Source organism: Pimephales promelas, chromosome 5 (assembly GCF_988280905.1).
Source record: "Pimephales promelas chromosome 5, fPimPro1.hap1.1, whole genome shotgun sequence".
NCBI lineage: Eukaryota > Metazoa > Chordata > Actinopteri > Cypriniformes > Leuciscidae > Pimephales > Pimephales promelas.
In genome coordinates, this window is record NC_142773.1 from 16,916,852 (window position 1) to 16,935,596 (window position 18,745).

An 18,745-nucleotide genomic window follows, 5' to 3' on the forward strand; every position below is an offset into this window, starting at 1 on the left:
AGAAATATACACCGTAATTTCAGTGTAGCCTATACTTACGAAGTTATTTGCAGGTTGTATATCTGCTTGTTACCCCTTTATTACCCCAAACTTAACATATTGTTCCCGTATACTTACACGGAAGTACACTATAATTACAGAAACGTACACCGTAATTTCGGTGTAACACAGTTGTTTGCGGGTCGTAAAATAAAGTGTTACCGGAACTTTTAAGGAACTGCTGAAGAAACAAATAGCTAAAACCAGCCTAAATAGCTGGATGTAGTGGTTTAAGCTGGTCTCCCAGCCTGACCATGTAAAGTGGCCTAAACTCTTAGATCAGCCTAAGACCAACCATATTAGTCTGGTTCTGTTTTAAGCGGGGTTATGTTGCCAGTTGCCATCATACATCGTGTCCCTTTTCTCACTTTTTGTCGTAAATATGTTAATTTCGAGTTGACTGTCTGATCAGTGCTGAGGATAGATCGCCATCTGTGTGACACTCGCTGTACTGCACCCGGTCGGTGTGTTTATAACCAGCTGCTGCTGTGAGCAAGGCTACATGCTGTAGTGAAGTCCAGTTGAGCTGTCACACTACGCAGACCTGAAGATGGCTACAGCAAGAAACAGGGTGTTTGTTATCGGGGTGGGAATGACCAAGGTAAACACATCTGAGTGGCCTTATATACTAGTGATCTGTTATTGTCTGGTTTGTTGTTGTAGTAGCCTAGCCTGCTCTGATTGATCATCATACTGTGGTAGTAGTAACGTTACAGCTAATCCTGCTGGAGTTTTATAAAATAAAAAGTATAAAGGTATTTGACATCTGTTTTCGCCGAATATGTTTGATTAAACTATTACACATTTACAGTTAGCATGGTGTTTCGTTAATAGTTGTAGCAGTTACTAGTTGCTACAGTAACTAGCCTATTGCTAAAGGCATACATAATGTGGAGGTTTAGTGCTCAAAATTCGTGTTTTAACTCCATTAAAAAATAGTTAACGTTATGCAAAGTTTCTTATCAAAAATTCACTATGCGCGTGTGTGACTCTGATCTTTGTACACAGTGTCCTAGACTTTCACAGAAACGCAAAATGGATAATCTGTAAATATGACCCTGAATTATGTCATGGGTTGTACAATGAACGTGCTTGACGCAATCATGTGAAAGGTCCGAGCTCATTTCAACCTCAACGTTACATGACTGTCGTTGTATCAAGTAACTTAACACTGTTAGAATAAAATAAATATGATGATTATTATTATTGCGGCACACCATACGCGGAAGTATGATTTCAGGGGTGGTACTTTTTGTTGTTGTTGTTTTTCCAACTTTTTACATTGTATGTCATTCACATCCCTTCATAAATAATATAGGTTTAATATGATAATATATAGGCACAATAGGTTTTTAATAATAAGTAAGTAAGTTAATACGTTTTATTGGGTTTTATTTGTCCCAATAAATCCAATTAACAGAATATGCACTATTAAAATTCCAGGCAACTATTTAAACTACATAGCTTCAAAGTGTCATTTTTCAAAGATACTTTTGTCCTGTTTTTTAGTTTGAAAAGCCGGGTGGGAGAGACATCGATTACCCAGACATGGCCAAAGAAGCAGGTGCAGTTGCTAAAGCTCATCTGTTACTGTAGAAATATGAATGTTTGTTCTTGAATCATTTCTGTTGTGGCACAGGGGAGAGAGCGCTGATGGATGCTGGAATAAACTACACTGCCATCCAGCAAGCATGTGTAGGCTACGTGTACGGTACGTCATTCTTAAGTCAGCAAAGGATATTGTATATTTAACATGTCAACATGGTTTTAAAGGGATAGTTCACCCAAAAATGAAAATTCCGTCATTAATTACTCACCCTCATGTTGCTCCAAACCCCTAAGACTTTTGTTCATTTTCGGAAGACGAATGAATCTTTTTGATGAAATCTGAGAGGTTTCTGTCCCTCCATTGACAGCCACGCCACTTTGACACTTCACAAAGGTCATAAACAGATCGTAAAACGAATCCATATGAATTGAGTGGTTCAGTCCAAAAGTTTCTGAAGTGACTCAATCTCTTTATACGATGAAACGATTTAATTTAAGCTTTTATTTACATATAAACATTGATCAGTGAACATAAACAGAAGCTCAACCAAACCTGCGTAATGCACGAGAACAAACAACATTGGTTCAAACGTGCTGCGCAACACGAGAATGAACGTCATTGGTTCTTGCACATCAAGCAAAGATGCCTGCGCTTCTGTTTATCACAACTGATGAGTGTTATATGTATAAACGCTCAAATCAGTTCATTTTATAAAGTGATCATGTCTTGGACTAAATTTGGACTAAAACACTCAATTCATGTGGATTAATTTTGTGATTTCTTTATGATTTTTTTTTTTAAAGCGTCAAAGTTGTAGTTGTGTAGCTGTCAATACTACTTTGTGTTTCGAAGATGAACGCAAGTCTTATGGGTTTGAAATGAGATGAGATGAGGGTGCATAAATAATGACAGAATTTTCATTTTTGGGTGAACTAACTTTTGAATGCCTTAATTCAAATTCATAATCTGATATCTGTGTTGGATGAATGTGGGTTTTTTCTGTATTTCTGCAGGTGACTCGACATGTGGCCAAAGGGCTATTTATCACAGTCTGGGTCTGTCCGGGATCCCAATAATTAATGTCAATAATAACTGCTCTACCGGCTCCACAGCGCTGTTTATGGCTCGTCAGCTCGTTGAGGGAGGTGAGATGTTCATCATAAGCCTGCCTATACTGGACTGTACTATAAATTCAATCTTTTTTTTTTTTTTTTTTTTGATTAGAAATGAAATTTCATAGTTGATAATGTGATTTTTGATACCACAGCAAATGCTATGCTGTTAATTTTTTTTTTTTTTTTAATAGTGATATTTTTAAATGTTTAGTTGTTGTTTTTTTATTTGGGGTTTGATGCTTCAACAAAGCTGCATTTATTTGATGAAAAATACAGTGAAACATAATATTGTTGTAATATTGTGAAATATTGTTACAATTTAAAATCACTGTTTCTATTTCAATAGACTTCCAGTCAAAAGTTTGGAATATTAAACATGTTTTAAATGTTTTTGAAAGAAGTCTCTTATGCTCATCAAGACTGCATTTATCTGATCAATTGTTCAACAAAAACTATTGCATTTAGGTTTGGCTGATTGTGTTCTTGCCTTGGGCTTTGAAAAGATGGAAAGAGGTTCACTATCCTCAAAGGTACAGTACAGCTCACAGCTCTTTTATAATACCAGTGATGAAGCATCTAATATCATCTGCTCATGGGTTTGCAGTACATGGACAGAACCAACCCTCTGGACAAGCACTTGGAGGTGATGATCAACTGTTATGGGATGACGGCAGCGCCAATTGCATCTCAGATGTTCGGCAACGCTGGTAGAGAACACATGGAGAAGTACGGTAAGATGTGGGTGATACTCTATCATGTGGATTTTAGATTGATCCAGGAAACTGCAGTCTGGTTCCTTTTGTAACAGAAGCTGTCTGTCATCTCCAGGCACAAAACCAGAGCATTTTGCTAAAATTGCTTGGAAGAACCACAAGCATTCAACCAATAATCCGTGAGTTTGAGCGACAGTTTATTTCTATGAATTAATTCTTTACCTTATCCCAGATAACAAAAGACTTCCGTTCTCTTTCTTCTCCTCCACATTCACTGTCAGATACTCTCAGTTTCGGGATGGATATAGTCTGGAGCAGGTCATTAACTCCAGGAAGGTCTTTGAGTTCCTCACACTCTTACAGTGTTGGTAAGTTGAGAGCCGTGGCGATTGAGGTTGTTGCCATAGTTTGAATATCCACAGAAGCAAGGCGATAATCACTAGTCAAAGTTAATCTCAATAGATGACACTTTTAGTATTTAAGTATTTACCACAAACATCATTTCTACTGGCACAGGGGAGAGAGGAGGTTAGTTCCAATCCTTGATTCTGATTATTCATGATAAAACATGGCTGTGACCGCTTCACCCAACAGTTTTATTTATCACTGCGTAACACTGCAGTTTCTATGTTGTTTTAATTTGAGCTTTCATGCATATTATACATTGGAACGTTGTTGCTGTTCATGGTCAGGGACTATTTTTTTCTAGTGGAAGGAAGGCTTTTAGTGATTTTACTTAATGAAAGTTGCACTGATAATTATTTTTGTATTTTTTTACTTTAATATTTGTATTGTGTGGTAACCGTTTTATAAAAGCAATAAAGTACTTGAGGCAAGTGTTGTATCGTGAATAAGTTACGGCTGAAGGGGTATCTCCACTTCGCATCCTGCCTAACAATGCCCTTCTGCCGTTATTTATTCACGATACAGCACTTGCCTCGAGTACCTTATTGCTTACATAAAATTCCTGATGTATTTAGTTAGTTTGGTCTTTCCTACTGTTCAGTGACTGTCTATCATTTGGCACATGGGAGATGTGGTGGCCATTAAAATTGAGTTTGCTTCTCCAATTGGTTGATCGGTTTTGCATGTGGCATTTTGACGAGCATATTCTTTTTTAGAATACAATTTAAAATTTGCTTTTAAAATTCTATATTAAGGTACTGCATTATTGTTTTATATTTGAAATTTTGTTCCATTTATTTATTGCTTCTACATATTAAAATGACAAAAATTTAACTAAATATTTATATTTTTCAGTTTATAATGATTTAATTGATTATTTTATCATTTTATTTATCTACATTTTGAAATATGAATTGAATATATCTATTTTTTCCATTTTAAAAATGATTAATTAATTATTAAATGGATAACTTACTCCTTATACATTTCATTCAAGCATCCCTCCTCCATACAATTTTGCCTTTTTTTCTGTAGTGATCTATATAATGCCACAGATGCTGTTGGTTGAGCTTAACTGAACAATATGTTGTTGTTGTTTTTTTTTTTTAATGTCAGAAAATATTTTGATTGTATTGCTTACTTGTTACAAATAGTGGGTCCATCATCCTGTTCAACTGAAGCAGATGTTTATATCGTCTCTTATTTTCCCGTAGCCCGACGTCAGATGGAGCAGGAGCTGCTGTGGTGGCCAGTGAGAGGTTTGTGAGGAAGAACGGATTGGAGAAAAAGGCTGTAGAGATCCTCGCTCAGGAAATGATCACAGACCTCACCACTACCTTTGAGGAAAACAGCTGTATAAAAATAGTAAGAGTAGCTGATACTGGAATTATGTTGACGTCAGAAATAAACTGAAGAATTGGGATCTCACCTTAGAGCCCAGTGACTTTTGAGTGATGACAAAACACGATCGCTGCAAACCAATTTTGGGGTTCAACACATTCGAATATGCGTTTCCACGTACCCATCTCGAACGGGAGCTTGTGCAGTAGCCTTGCGTCATTCGCTTGTAGGACTGTTATCTCCACACGAAGGACAGGGATATCTTTGTCCATAACTGAGGTAAAGCGTACGCCAGTCTGATTGTTTCAGTGAGCCAGCGAAACCTGCTAAAGAGCTCTAGCCAGGCCCCGTGTATTAACCGAAGTAGGCAGAGAGACTAGATCGGGATATAGCAGAGGGGACTCCAGTCTCGGGTCAGCGCCACGATGGTCATTTTCCCACATTGGGTACATGACTCATCCAGGAACGCCACCTCAGCGCGCTTACGGCACAGACACGTGAGGCTGGTCTCACGCTGCAATGTTCATTGGCTTCTTTTGTTACCATTTAAAGGTGATTGGGGCTCTCTGACGTAACGTTGAACGTGAGACGACTATATCTCTAATGTAATGTGTTTTTCCCGTCTGTCCACTAAAGGTTGGCTATGACATGACCCAGCTTGCTGCTAAGAAGTGCTTTGAGACGTCCGGTCTGAAGGCGTCAGATGTTGATGTCATCGAGCTGCATGACTGCTTCTCTGCCAATGAGCTCATCACCTATGAAGCTCTGGGACTGTGTCCAGAGGGTGAGATGGGCGGCTTCACGAGCACACTTTTCTTGCACGTATTTTTGAAAACAGAAGTTTAGATTAGCAGCGTGTTTGTGATTTGCAGGTAAAGCTGGTGAGCTTATTGACCGGGGTGATAATACATACGGTGGCAAGTGGGTGATAAACCCCAGTGGAGGACTCCTCTCAAAAGGACATCCGCTTGGAGCTACAGGTAGGGTTTACCAAGCACACCTGATGCCATTAAAGGAATAGTTCACACAAAAATCTACAATTAGACATCATTTTAATTGCCATCATGTCACTCCAGATCTGTTTAAATTGGATTCTGCTGTGAAACAAAAAAAAATTGGAATTTTAGCAGTGTTCATGCTTGGGCTGCACAATTAATCGAATTTATAGTCGTGATTACAGAAGCCATGATTAATCGCTAAAACCCGCGATTACAACAAAAAAGTCCACTTTCATTATTCTGCGTGCTTAAGAGCTGTGTTTAGAACATGTTACATTGTTAGAGACGGATCACGACTACTTCAGAGAACCCAGCACTATAGGAACTACCATGCTGAAATAAAGTCTCTCACCTCAGGAAAAACTGACTTTCCTGTCCTGTCAGCCATTTTCTGCTCTTCAATTTCACACGAATATTCGGTTTTGGCCGAAACTGTTTTGGAGGTGCAATATCATTGACCAAAACACTGAGTGCTTCTCTGATGACGCATTTTGACTGTTGGTGTCTATTCCGTGCACATAACGTGAATATGCTACAACTGGTAAACATATATATAATATATTCGGTAACTATTTACAATAAGTTCTCATTTGTTAAAATTACTTAGTCAGTGTATTATTACCACTTTATTATACTACCATGAACTAACAATGAGCAATACATTTGTTACAGTATTCATTAAACTTTGTTAATGTTGGTTAATAAAATGAGTCGTTATTTTTTTTTAACTAATGTTAATAAATACAACTTTTGATTTTAATAATGTATGAGTAAATAAATGCTAGATGTATTGTTCATGCTTAGTAGATCCTCATGTTAACTAAAGTAGTTAACTAATTTAAACTTAAACTTTATTGTAAAGTATTACCATATATTTTACATTTTACTTGTTAATTATTTAAAAAATTGGAGTAGAAGCATAATTATATAATTAAAAAGTTAAAAATGCTCTTGTGTACGATTTCAATGTTTACAGCTTAGTTTTTATTTGAGTTGTGATTTATTAAATAAATGTGATTTATTAATTGATTGTTTTAAAAAAAAAATTATGGTCAGGTTTTGATTACCTAAAACACTTTAAATTTCGGTAAAACATTATTTTTAGGGCATCGCTATTTTCTGGAGCTTGACAGTGTCCATGACTAACAATGTGTTGGTGTCTGCATGTGGCATTGCACCAGCAGAGGGAGCCGCATCTCTTAACTAGTGAATCAATACTAGATTCAAGCTCCTAGTGCTTGTGTTCTTAACGTCATCTTTTAAACCATCCAACCATACATAATAATATTAATAATAATATGCGGATCACCCTAAGAAAAGTAATTTCCACCCTAGAATTATCCCAGCACTAAATATAAATGAAAGCAATGTTTCCTGTTCTGCTTTTCAGCAACAGCGCCTCGATGTGATGACATTAAAAAAGTGTACCGCAAAATAATGTCCTTGTCCTTGTAATAAGGTTGTCCTTGTGTACTGCACTTAGTGTAGTCAGCTTGATGAACAAATGACTCCTATGAACTAGTTGTTGGTGACTCATGAACACACAGCACAACAAGTGTAGCCCAGTTCATGAACAAATTGGCTGTTTCTCCATTTTCATTCAGAGGTGCTCTGAGAAAGATATGTCTGGGTTATTGTTTGGGGAGCCAATTCTCCAACTGCCCGCTCCACTGTCATCATGTATAATGGACCATTTTGCCATCCGACAAAAAAATAAAAATGAAATCAATAAGAAAATCCCGACCAGCAGATGATTGCTTTGTTGCAATGCAGCTGTTTCGCATATTCACGGAAACTAATTTGAATGTCAAGCCATAAATCCACAGAAACTATGCATGGACGCTTGCTTTTGTGTTGCCACCCCTCATAGTACTAATGCCACCCTATAAAATTATTTTATAATAATTCGTAGATCCGCCCCTGGTCCGGTTAACAGTAATTTGACAGTTTTTCCTGATCCTCTTGACTCGTGAGGACCTCCCTCCCTGATCCTTTTCAATGAGGAGTTGGGAATCACAGGCTGACTGAAAAGGTCTTATTCTAAGTCCCTTATCCTGTAGGGGATAATGAGCAAAAGTGCAAGCAGTTTAGCCCATCAGGATAAAATGCTCAGCCTGAGCGTTAACTCACGAATCAGGACTGGTGGATTAAGGTGAGGTGTCGTGTCATTGGCTGTCCAGCACGTCAGGGGGTCTTCCCCGCCTAACTTGACTGTGAGATCATGAGAGTTTAGAAGGTACCCATCACCATCCATCGGCATTATTATTTAACATTATCTACTTCCAAAAGAACTACACTGCAATCCACAGAGAGAGACATTGTTACTACGTTAAGCTTTTTGGCTTCTTAGTTAAAGTGTCCCCTATTATGTTCCTAATTTTGTTTTGGAGGTCTCCTATAATTGATTTACATGCGTCCTAAGGGGGAAAAAATAAACTCTTGAATTTTTTCACAATACACATTGCACATCACCTCATTACTCAAAGAGTCTGAAATGGTGCTTTCGAAGATTCAGTCCTAAATGAGAGCTTACTCTACTTTGATTGGTCTGTTGGCCCTGTCTGTTGTGATTAGTCTACTCCTTACAGCGCGAGTCTGAAATGAAATAGCCATTACCATATCTGAATTTTAGCTATGGAGCTTCCTCAGAGCTTGGAAACAGTAACGATGGTTTCGGTTTTACCAATCAATTTGAGCCGATTTCTCATCCTTTGGAAATGCATGCAAAATTTATTTGCTTAGCGTGTGTATGACATGCCAATTCGTATTTCCATTTTTGGCGTGGTATCAACACGCATAATCGCTTTTCAGCGTGTTTATGAACGCCGTTGACTTAACGTTATTACTGTACATATAAATATATGACTTACCTCAACCCCGTCCCTAAACCTACCCGTCACTGGGGTTAATGGCATTTATGATTGTTCCCTTACCATCCTAGGAAAAAAAAGATCGCTCCCCAGATGTAGATCTACATTTTGCTTCGTTTCGCGCGGACATTTGACGGCATGTACAGACACGCGGAATCACTCGGACGTTAATGGCGTATAATAACACGCATACACGCGGATAGCTCAAAATGCGTAGAGATAACACGCCACTTGACTCGAAAGTGGCGTTTATGTTTACGCAAAAGTCATGATGTCATGTTGTGCTTTCGCAGCATGACGATAACACGAACCAAACTTCCACGCCTTAGTATAACCGGTCCGTAACACTAGATGTTGCTTTGGGGTTTTAAGCATGCGTCAAAACCACCGCCATCTTAGAACAGGCGTCTTGTCATAGGAAGTAGCTAGGTAACACTGCTATCTCCGCCTGTACTTCGAAATATATGGATTTTCTGACTTTGTGCTGCAAATGGATGTTCACGCAAACGAAATCTGAACTAGGAAAATTATTTTTATTTTCTCTGGACTAAATAAAATGTCTGACCATTGGAACGAACAAAAAAAAAAAACCCTAGAAAATCGCATTTGTGACGATTTATGGTGATTTTATTTCTGTTAGACCTTACATTTACACTTATGCTTTAAAGAGGAGGGGCTTCCCTGTACCATGATGGCGGCTGACAATCCAATGAACTGCCAAGGTGACATCGAGTGTATATATCTATGAATGCTAACAAGGACGCTAAAGACCACAACGCCTCTTGAGGCCAGGGGTGTGAAGCTTGGTTTATAATCGTTGCGACCCCGTTTCGGGTGGCAACTTTACGCACGGCTCTGCTTCTGAAGATGCACGACTTCGAGGTGAATCTAGCCGAGCATGTACGTCTCGTCACACCGCCACCCAGTTTGCTTACGTTGAGCCTATACTAGCAGAAATAATCGTTAATGTACTTGTATACATGTTCTCATAGCCATATATTTTGTTCTAATGTCACAAGTAGTAATCTCAAGGTTTACTGTGTTTTTTTGGGAGGAGCGTGCGCAGTCAGAGGAGTTAGGCGAAAGTATAAACAAGGCCTGAGGTTACATCAGCCACAACTTTAGTGTTTGAGGGCGGGACAAAGTAGACGTTGTTCGCAGGCAGCCAATGAAGACGATAGACTGGAATACACTGGAATTGCTGACGACTCGTTTCGGGCAGTTCAGAATCGATTCTTTCTTTTAGGAGACAATAAGTTTATTTGTAATGCACTTTGAGCTTTGCAGACCTTTTACATTCTTAAAAAGCCGTATTACACACGTGAAAGGTAATATTCAAAAAAGCATAATGGGGCACTTAAAAGTAATCACTTAACATTACTTACAGAAACAAAGTATTAACTGGTTAAAAAAACATTTTCACTCTGCAACAATAGACCTTAGTCAGAGTAGCTGCATTGTTCATTTTTTTAGGAATGAAAACGAGATGGTGAGAGAAAGAAATACAGTGTTTTCAATTGAATGTACTGTTTGTAACAAAATGCCTATTGGTCATCTTTAATCTCAGTAGACAAAAATAAAACAGACATTTTAAATAGCATGTGATCTAGGATCTTTCATGCCATTATAAAAACATCTATCCCTTAGCGGTTTGAAATTCAGCATGGTGTCTAACCAAGATCAGTGCAAACATTTTTATGTAGCATTCTGCAAATATATACTCTACAGATTTTGTTTTTTATTTCTTCACCTGTTCTAATCCCTGATTTTAGGTCATTGCATTTAAAGAATATTTACATGTATAGTTACATGTACAAGAAGCCGTATACCTCTGTAAGGTGACAGATCTTCAGAGTTATTTATTACATTTTTATTTATTAGATTTGATTAAATTACACTTTGGTCAAAGACCTTTAGGAAAGTTTCTGGTCCACTTTATCCCATTTTTGCATATTTTTTTTTTTTATATATTTATTTAATGAATTATTAGAGGACAGAAAATCAACAGGTCACAGAATAAAGGAGCAATGAAGGCAGATGGCTGTGACATTCAGAGCGAGTGTGCGGTGGATGAACTCTGGCCTGTTTTTACGGCTCAGGTCTGGCTCAGTGTGCGGAGCTGTGCTGGCAGCTGAGGGGGGAGGCGGGGCCTCGGCAGGTCCCCGGGGCAAAGGTTGCCCTGCAGCACAACATCGGTCTTGGTGGAGCGGTGGTGGTCACTCTCTACAGGATGGGCTTCCCTCAAGAAACTAGGTATGTTTAAAACTAATACGTCTAAAAGGGATACTCCTTTTTTTTGAAAGAGGCTCATTTTACCACTCCCCCAGAGTTAAACGGTTGAGTTTTATCGTTTTTGAATCCATTCAGCCAATTTTCTGATATTTAGATGAATATCAGTAACCAGACAGAGACAGTTTCTGGTCTCATTGACTTCCATAGTATATATTTTTTTCCTACTATGGAAGTCATTGAGACCAGAAACTGTCTGGTTCCTGATATTCTTCTAAATATCAGAAAATCGGCTGAGTGCATTTGAAAATGGTGAAACTCAACTGTTAAACTCTGGGGGAGTTGTAAAATGAGCCTATTTCCAAAAAAAGTGGAGTATCCCTTTAACAAGCATTGAGTATCTGGCCCAGATACAGCCAGCTCACCCAAATGATATATGTATATATTCAAAATTCTGTTTTTCTAATTACTTTCCAAAATCACAAATTATATTTGTATTTATGGCCCACTATTTAAAAATGTTGTGTTTGATAAGATTTTAAATGTTTTTGAATGAAGTCTCAAGGCTACATTTATTGTATCAAAAAAAGGTCAAATATTATTACAATTAAAAATAATTGTTTTATTTAAAATGTAATTTATTCCTGTGAGCCGTTACTCCAGTCTTCTGTGTCTTCGCTTCAATAGACTTGTTTGATGTTCAAGTAACATTTATTTTTATTATTAATATTGAAATCTGTTCAAAAATGATACATTTGTTTTAGAATGCTTAATGAATACAAAAATATAATTGAATGAAAACAGCATTTTTTGGAAACAGAAATATTTTGTAATTGTCTTTACTGTCACTTTTGATCAATTTAATGCATCCTTGCTGAATAAAAGTATTAATTTCTTTCCTTCTTTATTGTAAACAGTCTTACTAACCCATGGTACTGTACATTTTATTTAGGTATATATATATATATATATATTTGATTTATACAAACCTTTGGTTGCAAAATATCAATGTTTGTTGAAGTTTATCCATTATCATGTATTCATGGTCTTTAATTATATAGGAAAATGTACAGCAAAAAAAAAACAAAAAAACAGTTCAGGGTCTAGGCTTGTACGATTCAGCTCTATTACATGTTTGTTTAAGTATACAGAAGGTGGGTACAAAATCCAAAGTACAAAAGATTATATTTCCCTTACATGAGTGCATATCAGTCTATATGAGTATATATGTGAAATGTTCAGTTATTAGAGTATTCAAGAAGTGATTTTACTCTCTCCATGTAATATTGTCAAATATTACAATTTGTTAAATGCTGTAGTTCTATTAACTACATTAGAACTAGACTTTTGGACTTGGTGCACACCATGTACCAGCAGTGGTGAACTTGCAATCTAAACTTTCCCAGGTCTCGGATCGCTGCAGTACCCACCAGCGCGTCCAGTGACCTCAAAGGCTTCAAAGCTCACACGGTCTTTCAGGAGATCGAGAAGAAGCTACAGGAGGTAATTCATCAGGAATGAAGATCTCACCAATTATACCATGCAAATAAGACTTTTAAATGAAATTGTTGTAGAAATAATTTGTACCAGTGTAAGATTAAAAATAGTACAGTAACTTAAGTTATTCTTTCCAGAAAGAGAGCCACAAGGCATTGTTCATTCTTGTCTATCTGCGTGTTTCAAGCAATTTCAGTTATTTTTGTGACATCACCATGTTATTTAGCTTGATTCATGAGTAGTTTGTTAACAGACAATTTGCTTTAGAAAATAATCCAATTTGCTACAGAATTATTAAATTATGTCATTGTTTTTAACAGGAGGGTGAGGCGTTTGTAAAGAAAATTGGAGCTGTTTTTGCTTTCAAAGTGAAGGATGGTCCAGGTGGAAGTGAAGCATTATGGGTTGTGGACGTAAAAAATGGCAAAGGCTCGGTGACCAACGATGCAGGTGTGTTCAGATTTTTTTGTCCACCTCATTGTGTATCAGTGCACCTCATTAGTTGGGACATGCAGATTCTAATAAAAAATACCAGAAGCAGCTAAAAAAAAAAAATTGTAAATAGACTTTGTCTTTACAAACCAAGCAGTCATTTGACAGATTGAACTCTAAATTGAGTGTCTCCAAGAGCTCTACTTTTACAAACATTCTGATGATTCTCTGTTCACTTTCCACTCAGGTAAGAAGGCTGACTGCACCATCTCTATGGCCGACTCAGATATGCTTGCTTTGATGACGGGGCAAATGAATCCACAAACGGTACGTTTTAATGATGGTTTATTCTTAGGGGTCTGTTGAAATCTTGAAGAAAAAGAAAAAGAACATCGTCAGTTGGGATGTAGTTTAATGTTTATGAGTGTCTTGGGACAGAGCCAGCATTTCCAGGATTAGTCCCTTTTAAACCTTGTCCCATGACCCACAGACACACTGACCATTCGCCTGGCCTGCTAATTCAGCCTTCTCAATGCAAGTTTCTTACAAAATACGGCCAACACAACATTTATAATCTGTTAGGCCTACATCAATATTGACAATTTACGTCTAAATGATCTGACTTGTGTCTAAATTATCCAAAATCCAAATAAATCCCATAGACCTACATTTAAGGGTGAACTCGAACCATATCTATTGATCAGAACGCCATATCATGGGGGTGTTTTTCTTCTTCGTTCACTTAGATTCCGATTCACAAGCTCTCGATTCAATTTTATTCAGATTCATTTGGTCGTTATGTCCATTTTGCTTCAATTTAAAAGATATTCTCTGTCAACTAATGCTGTAAAGTATAGTTAAACCTTGGAACATTTTGAAAGTATTTTTTTTTATATAATAATTTGCTCGTGAATCAGACTACTTTGATTGCGCTGTATGTTTTTGATTCATTAAACCAACCGATTCATAAGAGTCATTTGTTCATGAATCAGGCTACTCAATGTGTGTTTTTGATTTGTTAAAAATAACTGATTTATAAGAGTCATTTAATTGTAAATCAGACTACACGGGTCACTTTTTTTTTGATTTGTTAAAAAGAACTGGAATCATAAGACTCCAGTAAGACTTTTTAGACATAAGACTTTTTTTTTTTTTTTGTGAATCAGATTGCGCTGTTTGTTATTATATGCAGCCCAAAAGATATTTTCTTGCCAATCATTTTGTGGTGTGTGTTTTTTTTTTTAAAAAGCTTATGTTCAATTTGGCCTGCAAACTTAAAAAATGAATTAAAATTTGCCCGTGGGGTTGTGAATTCAGCATCCACTGCTAAGAAGTGGTGCAAGAAACACTGGCATATATAGAGTGAAATATCATTGAAAAAAAAAAGTCTAAAAAATCTAGTTTTAAAACCTGTCCAATGTTCATTTTTAATCAAAAGTTGTGTCTTTGCACTATAATGTGGCCTTTCTGATTAGTCGGAGGTCAGAAATGACCTTTAAACTGAAATGTGCAGTCCATAAAAGTTAACTAATATCTAAGTAAAAAGAACATGGAGTCCTTTGAAATGGTTGTACCCTGTGATTCACACCCATCTGTGTTGACCCAACCTCTATCATTTCAAATTGGTTTCTTGAACATGACGATGAATTCACTGTACTAAAATGGCCCCCACAGTCACCAGAGCTCAACCCAATAGAGCATCTTTGGGATGTGGTGGAATGGGAGCTTCGTGCCCTGGATGTTCATCCCATAAATCTCCATCAACTGCAAGATGCTATCCTATCAATATGGGCCAACATTTCTAAAGAATGCTTTCAGCACCTTGTTGAATCAATGCCATGTAGATTTAAGGCAGTTCTGAAGGCTAAAGGAGGTCAAATACATTATTAGTATGGTGTTCATAATAATCCTTTAGGGCAGTGTATAGTGTATATGAATGAAACATTGGATAGTGTTACTGTTTGTTTGTTTTTCTTTCTTTTTAATGTCTATAGTTTTTATTTTATTTAAATTTTAGTTTTAGTTGACAAATGAAAATGCCAAATGTTGCACTGAGCACTAGTAGACTTACTATGGCTCTTTTTACACCTGGTTTTAAGATGCGTTTTGATCGATCGGATCACAAGTAAACGGCAGGTGTAAACGGGGTCTAAAACGCTTTGAGCTTGTCCACTTCGACCACTTCCAGAGGTAGTTGAAAACACATTCGACCGGATTGCTTTCATAGTGTTGATGCTAATGTGGACGAATGGGTTCGAACAGCCACAAAAGTTCATCTACCCTCCGTCTGTTGACTTATTGCGTTTGCGTACGCATTATGTGAAGCGCGCCAAACAAACGGGATGTACAATTTGACCCAATTTTGGTTTGAAGATGAAAAACGTACCAAGCACCATGTTCTCTTGCTATTTCTGATTACTAACATGCACTCTGTATGTTTTTACATTGCCTCCGTTCGTGTTTATTCGTCCATTAGATCAGAAGATCTGGTAAAAAAAAATCCATACATTTTCACATTGAATCAGGACAGAAGTGGTTGAAAGTGAACAGAGACTGATTAAAACATCAGGTGTAAATGTGAACGTGTCTCCCTCGTCTGTGAATTAACCAATCAACTAAAATATATCAAAATACCAGGTGTAAACTGGGTCTATAAGTAACTTTGCAACTACTTGTCAATTTATTCTACTAACCCGAACCCTAGCAGTCTTAATACTCTAATGAGAGTCAGTTGACATGGAAAAGTGGGCAATCGAAATTAAGTGTAACCTTTTTTTAAGTTAACGTTTATTTCATGTAACAAAAATATTTTGGCTGTAATGGTTTTAGTTTTAGTGGTACAGTAACCCTTATTTGTAAAGCTCTAATTTGTTAATCTTGTTCTCTTATTTAAAGGCATTTTTTCAAGGAAAACTAAAGATAACTGGAAATATGGGAATGGCCATGAAACTTCAAAACCTTCAGCTGACACCTGGAAAAGCCAAACTGTGAAATCACGTCTCTTGAAAAGGAAAGTGGCACAAAATCATCCGTGTGGAGAGGTGCTAGAATAGTTAATTTCTAAAAAAAATAATGTTTGCTAAAATTGTTTTGGTTTTTTTTTTTTTTTGTAATGTTCCACTATAACAATGAGTTTGTTGGTCATTGCATACATGTAACTGCAATGTTAGTAACATCTGAAAGACACAAGGATGAAGACTGATAATGTTGCTGTTGTAAATCATAATAATCTTTGGAAACTACAAGAATGATAAAAGGGGTAGAACTAAAAAGAACTATTTGATTCTTGCAGATTTTTTTCCCTTGGATTTTATAGCATCGCTGGCTTGGTAATGTCCGTCTAATTGACTAAAATCAGTTTAATAGGTGGAATTCTGCAAAGACTTATTTGGGACCTTCATATCTACTTTGTAGTGTCAATCCAGTTAACATGCAAGTAGAGAGTAACAGACCTTGATGCTTGCTTCAACGGTATATTGGATATGTTATCAATTTTAAAGTATTTTGTATAATTGTAAATTAATCAAGTTTGTAAAAAGACACATTTCTAATAAATATTCAATTTTCTTCAAAACATGCTGTCATTTTCCTAATATTTTTATAATATAGTACAATAATGTAATGCAATACAGGTCCTCCCTCCACCTTCTGCTCATCTCTAATATCTGGATCTTACAACCAGTTAATTAACCTCCTGTTGGGCTACTACTTTCTATTCTGAACAATTTTCATACAGGAAAGTATTGGCGGATTTTAGTTACTTTTATGCTCCATTTCCTGAAATGTAACCCACTGGATGTGTGCATCTTTGAACACCATGGAATGAGAAGACATGCATTGCTTTCATCAGGCGTACCGAGTGAGTCATAATTTTATAGAATTTCATTTAAATCACAATTAATACATTTGACATTTTCCATATAAACAATCTATACAAGTTCTGTAAGGCTTTGGGAATGTGTGGCATGTATGTGTCAGTCCATAAATCCCACTTCTGACAAATTTCAGAGAGGTTTGCAAAGGAAGTCCTTCCCTCATGTTCCTCTCTGGGTTTCATTGTATTATATTTATAAATGATTTTTTTTCCTGTGATGGCTAAGCTACATTTTCAGTGTCAGATGATTTGCTGCTCAAGAAACATTTCTTAACAACTTTTCTTACCATTATCAATTTTTGAGGAAATGGTAAGTTACACATATTTTTCAGGTTTCTTGATGATGAAATAGAAATATTTTGGAACATTATAAATGCACTGCCACTTTAATGTATCAATTTAATGAATCCTTGCTGAATGAAAGTATTAAAGGGATAGTTCACTTTGAAATTTATTTTTGGTTTGTTTTAGTTTACCTCAAGGGCATCCAAGATGTAGGTGTGTTTTTTTTTTTTTTTTTTCACAGTATTTTCAATTTTGATATTTTTAGGTTAAACTGTTCGTGTCTGTCAGTCATATAATGGAGGTCTATGGTCACCACCTCAAAGAGCATGCACAGAGAAGTCCAAATTAATCTCTCTGCGCAAGCGCCGGACCTGCAATCTCTCACAGCCACGTCCAAGTGGCTGATATAAACATATTGTAGATATACAGTAAATTGCAAAGGAAGACAGTTTCGATATATCAACAGACAATGCTGATTTTTTAAAAAAAAAAATATTTTTTTTTCACAACTGCGCAAGAGATCACTTCCGGCGCTTGCGCAGACTGATGCGCCCTCAGATCACTTGGACGTGGCTGTGATTACATGAGGTAAAAACGATATAAATACTGTTCGTTTTCACACACAAACCACTCGTTTCCTGTCTTACGCCATGCCATCAATGTGTACTTACATTTAGGAGTCATTAAATCATGTTTAATTTGGACTTCTCTGTGCATGCTCTTTGAGGTGGTGACTATAGACCTGCATTATATGACTGACAGACAAGAACGGTTTAACCTAAAAATATCAAAATTGAAAATACTGTGGAAACAAAGACACCTACATCTTGGATGCACTTGAGGTAAGCTAAAACATATCCAAAAATAATTTCAAAGTGAAATATCCCTTTATTTTACCTTTTATATCTTACTGACTTTTTGAAAAAGTGGTGGTTATTGCAAACCTCGCTCATTTGCAGTATCCCCAAAAATATTTGGACACTTAATTCACATGTAAATTGTATAATCAATGAATCTCATCGCAGTAGATAACAAAATATCAAACCAAATTATACTATTGCATTCTTACTAGCTTATAAACATCTTCACTTAACTAACTTTTAACCAACTGTTTTTTTTTGTGTTGTTGTTTTTTTTGATGATGATGATTTTTAGTCATTTGTAAATGTATTTCGAAATACATTCAATTAAGTTTAAGCCCTATATAAGATAATAATGTTTAGTTTGTAAACTTTTTTTTTTCCAGGGTTTCTGGGTTGGCTGTAGGTCTGGGTGGAGTTAACGGCTAAAAAACCTCTGATCTGATGCATTGACATTCTGACGTTTAAATTAAATCAAATACTTTTAGCTAATACAAGTGTCCAAAAACTTCTTGGGGCCACTTTACGTATATGTGAT

The 18,745-nt window shown here is 36.6% G+C and overlaps 1 protein-coding gene across 1 annotated transcript; it reads left to right on the plus strand.

Annotated features, from left to right (window-relative positions):
* Positions 1–492: 492 nt before the first annotated feature.
* On the plus strand, positions 493–16,762 carry scp2a (sterol carrier protein 2a). The gene is made up of 16 exons (XM_039661237.2): positions 493–640; positions 1,549–1,603; positions 1,679–1,750; positions 2,602–2,733; positions 3,169–3,233; positions 3,308–3,434; positions 3,532–3,595; positions 3,698–3,784; positions 5,036–5,186; positions 5,799–5,946; positions 6,035–6,142; positions 11,130–11,283; positions 12,666–12,762; positions 13,077–13,206; positions 13,436–13,515; positions 16,084–16,762. Exons 1-16 carry the CDS (start codon positions 590–592, stop codon positions 16,177–16,179), a joined length of 1,617 nt encoding a protein of 538 aa, XP_039517171.2. The 5' UTR covers positions 493–589; the 3' UTR covers positions 16,180–16,762.
* Positions 16,763–18,745: the final 1,983 nt, after the last annotated feature.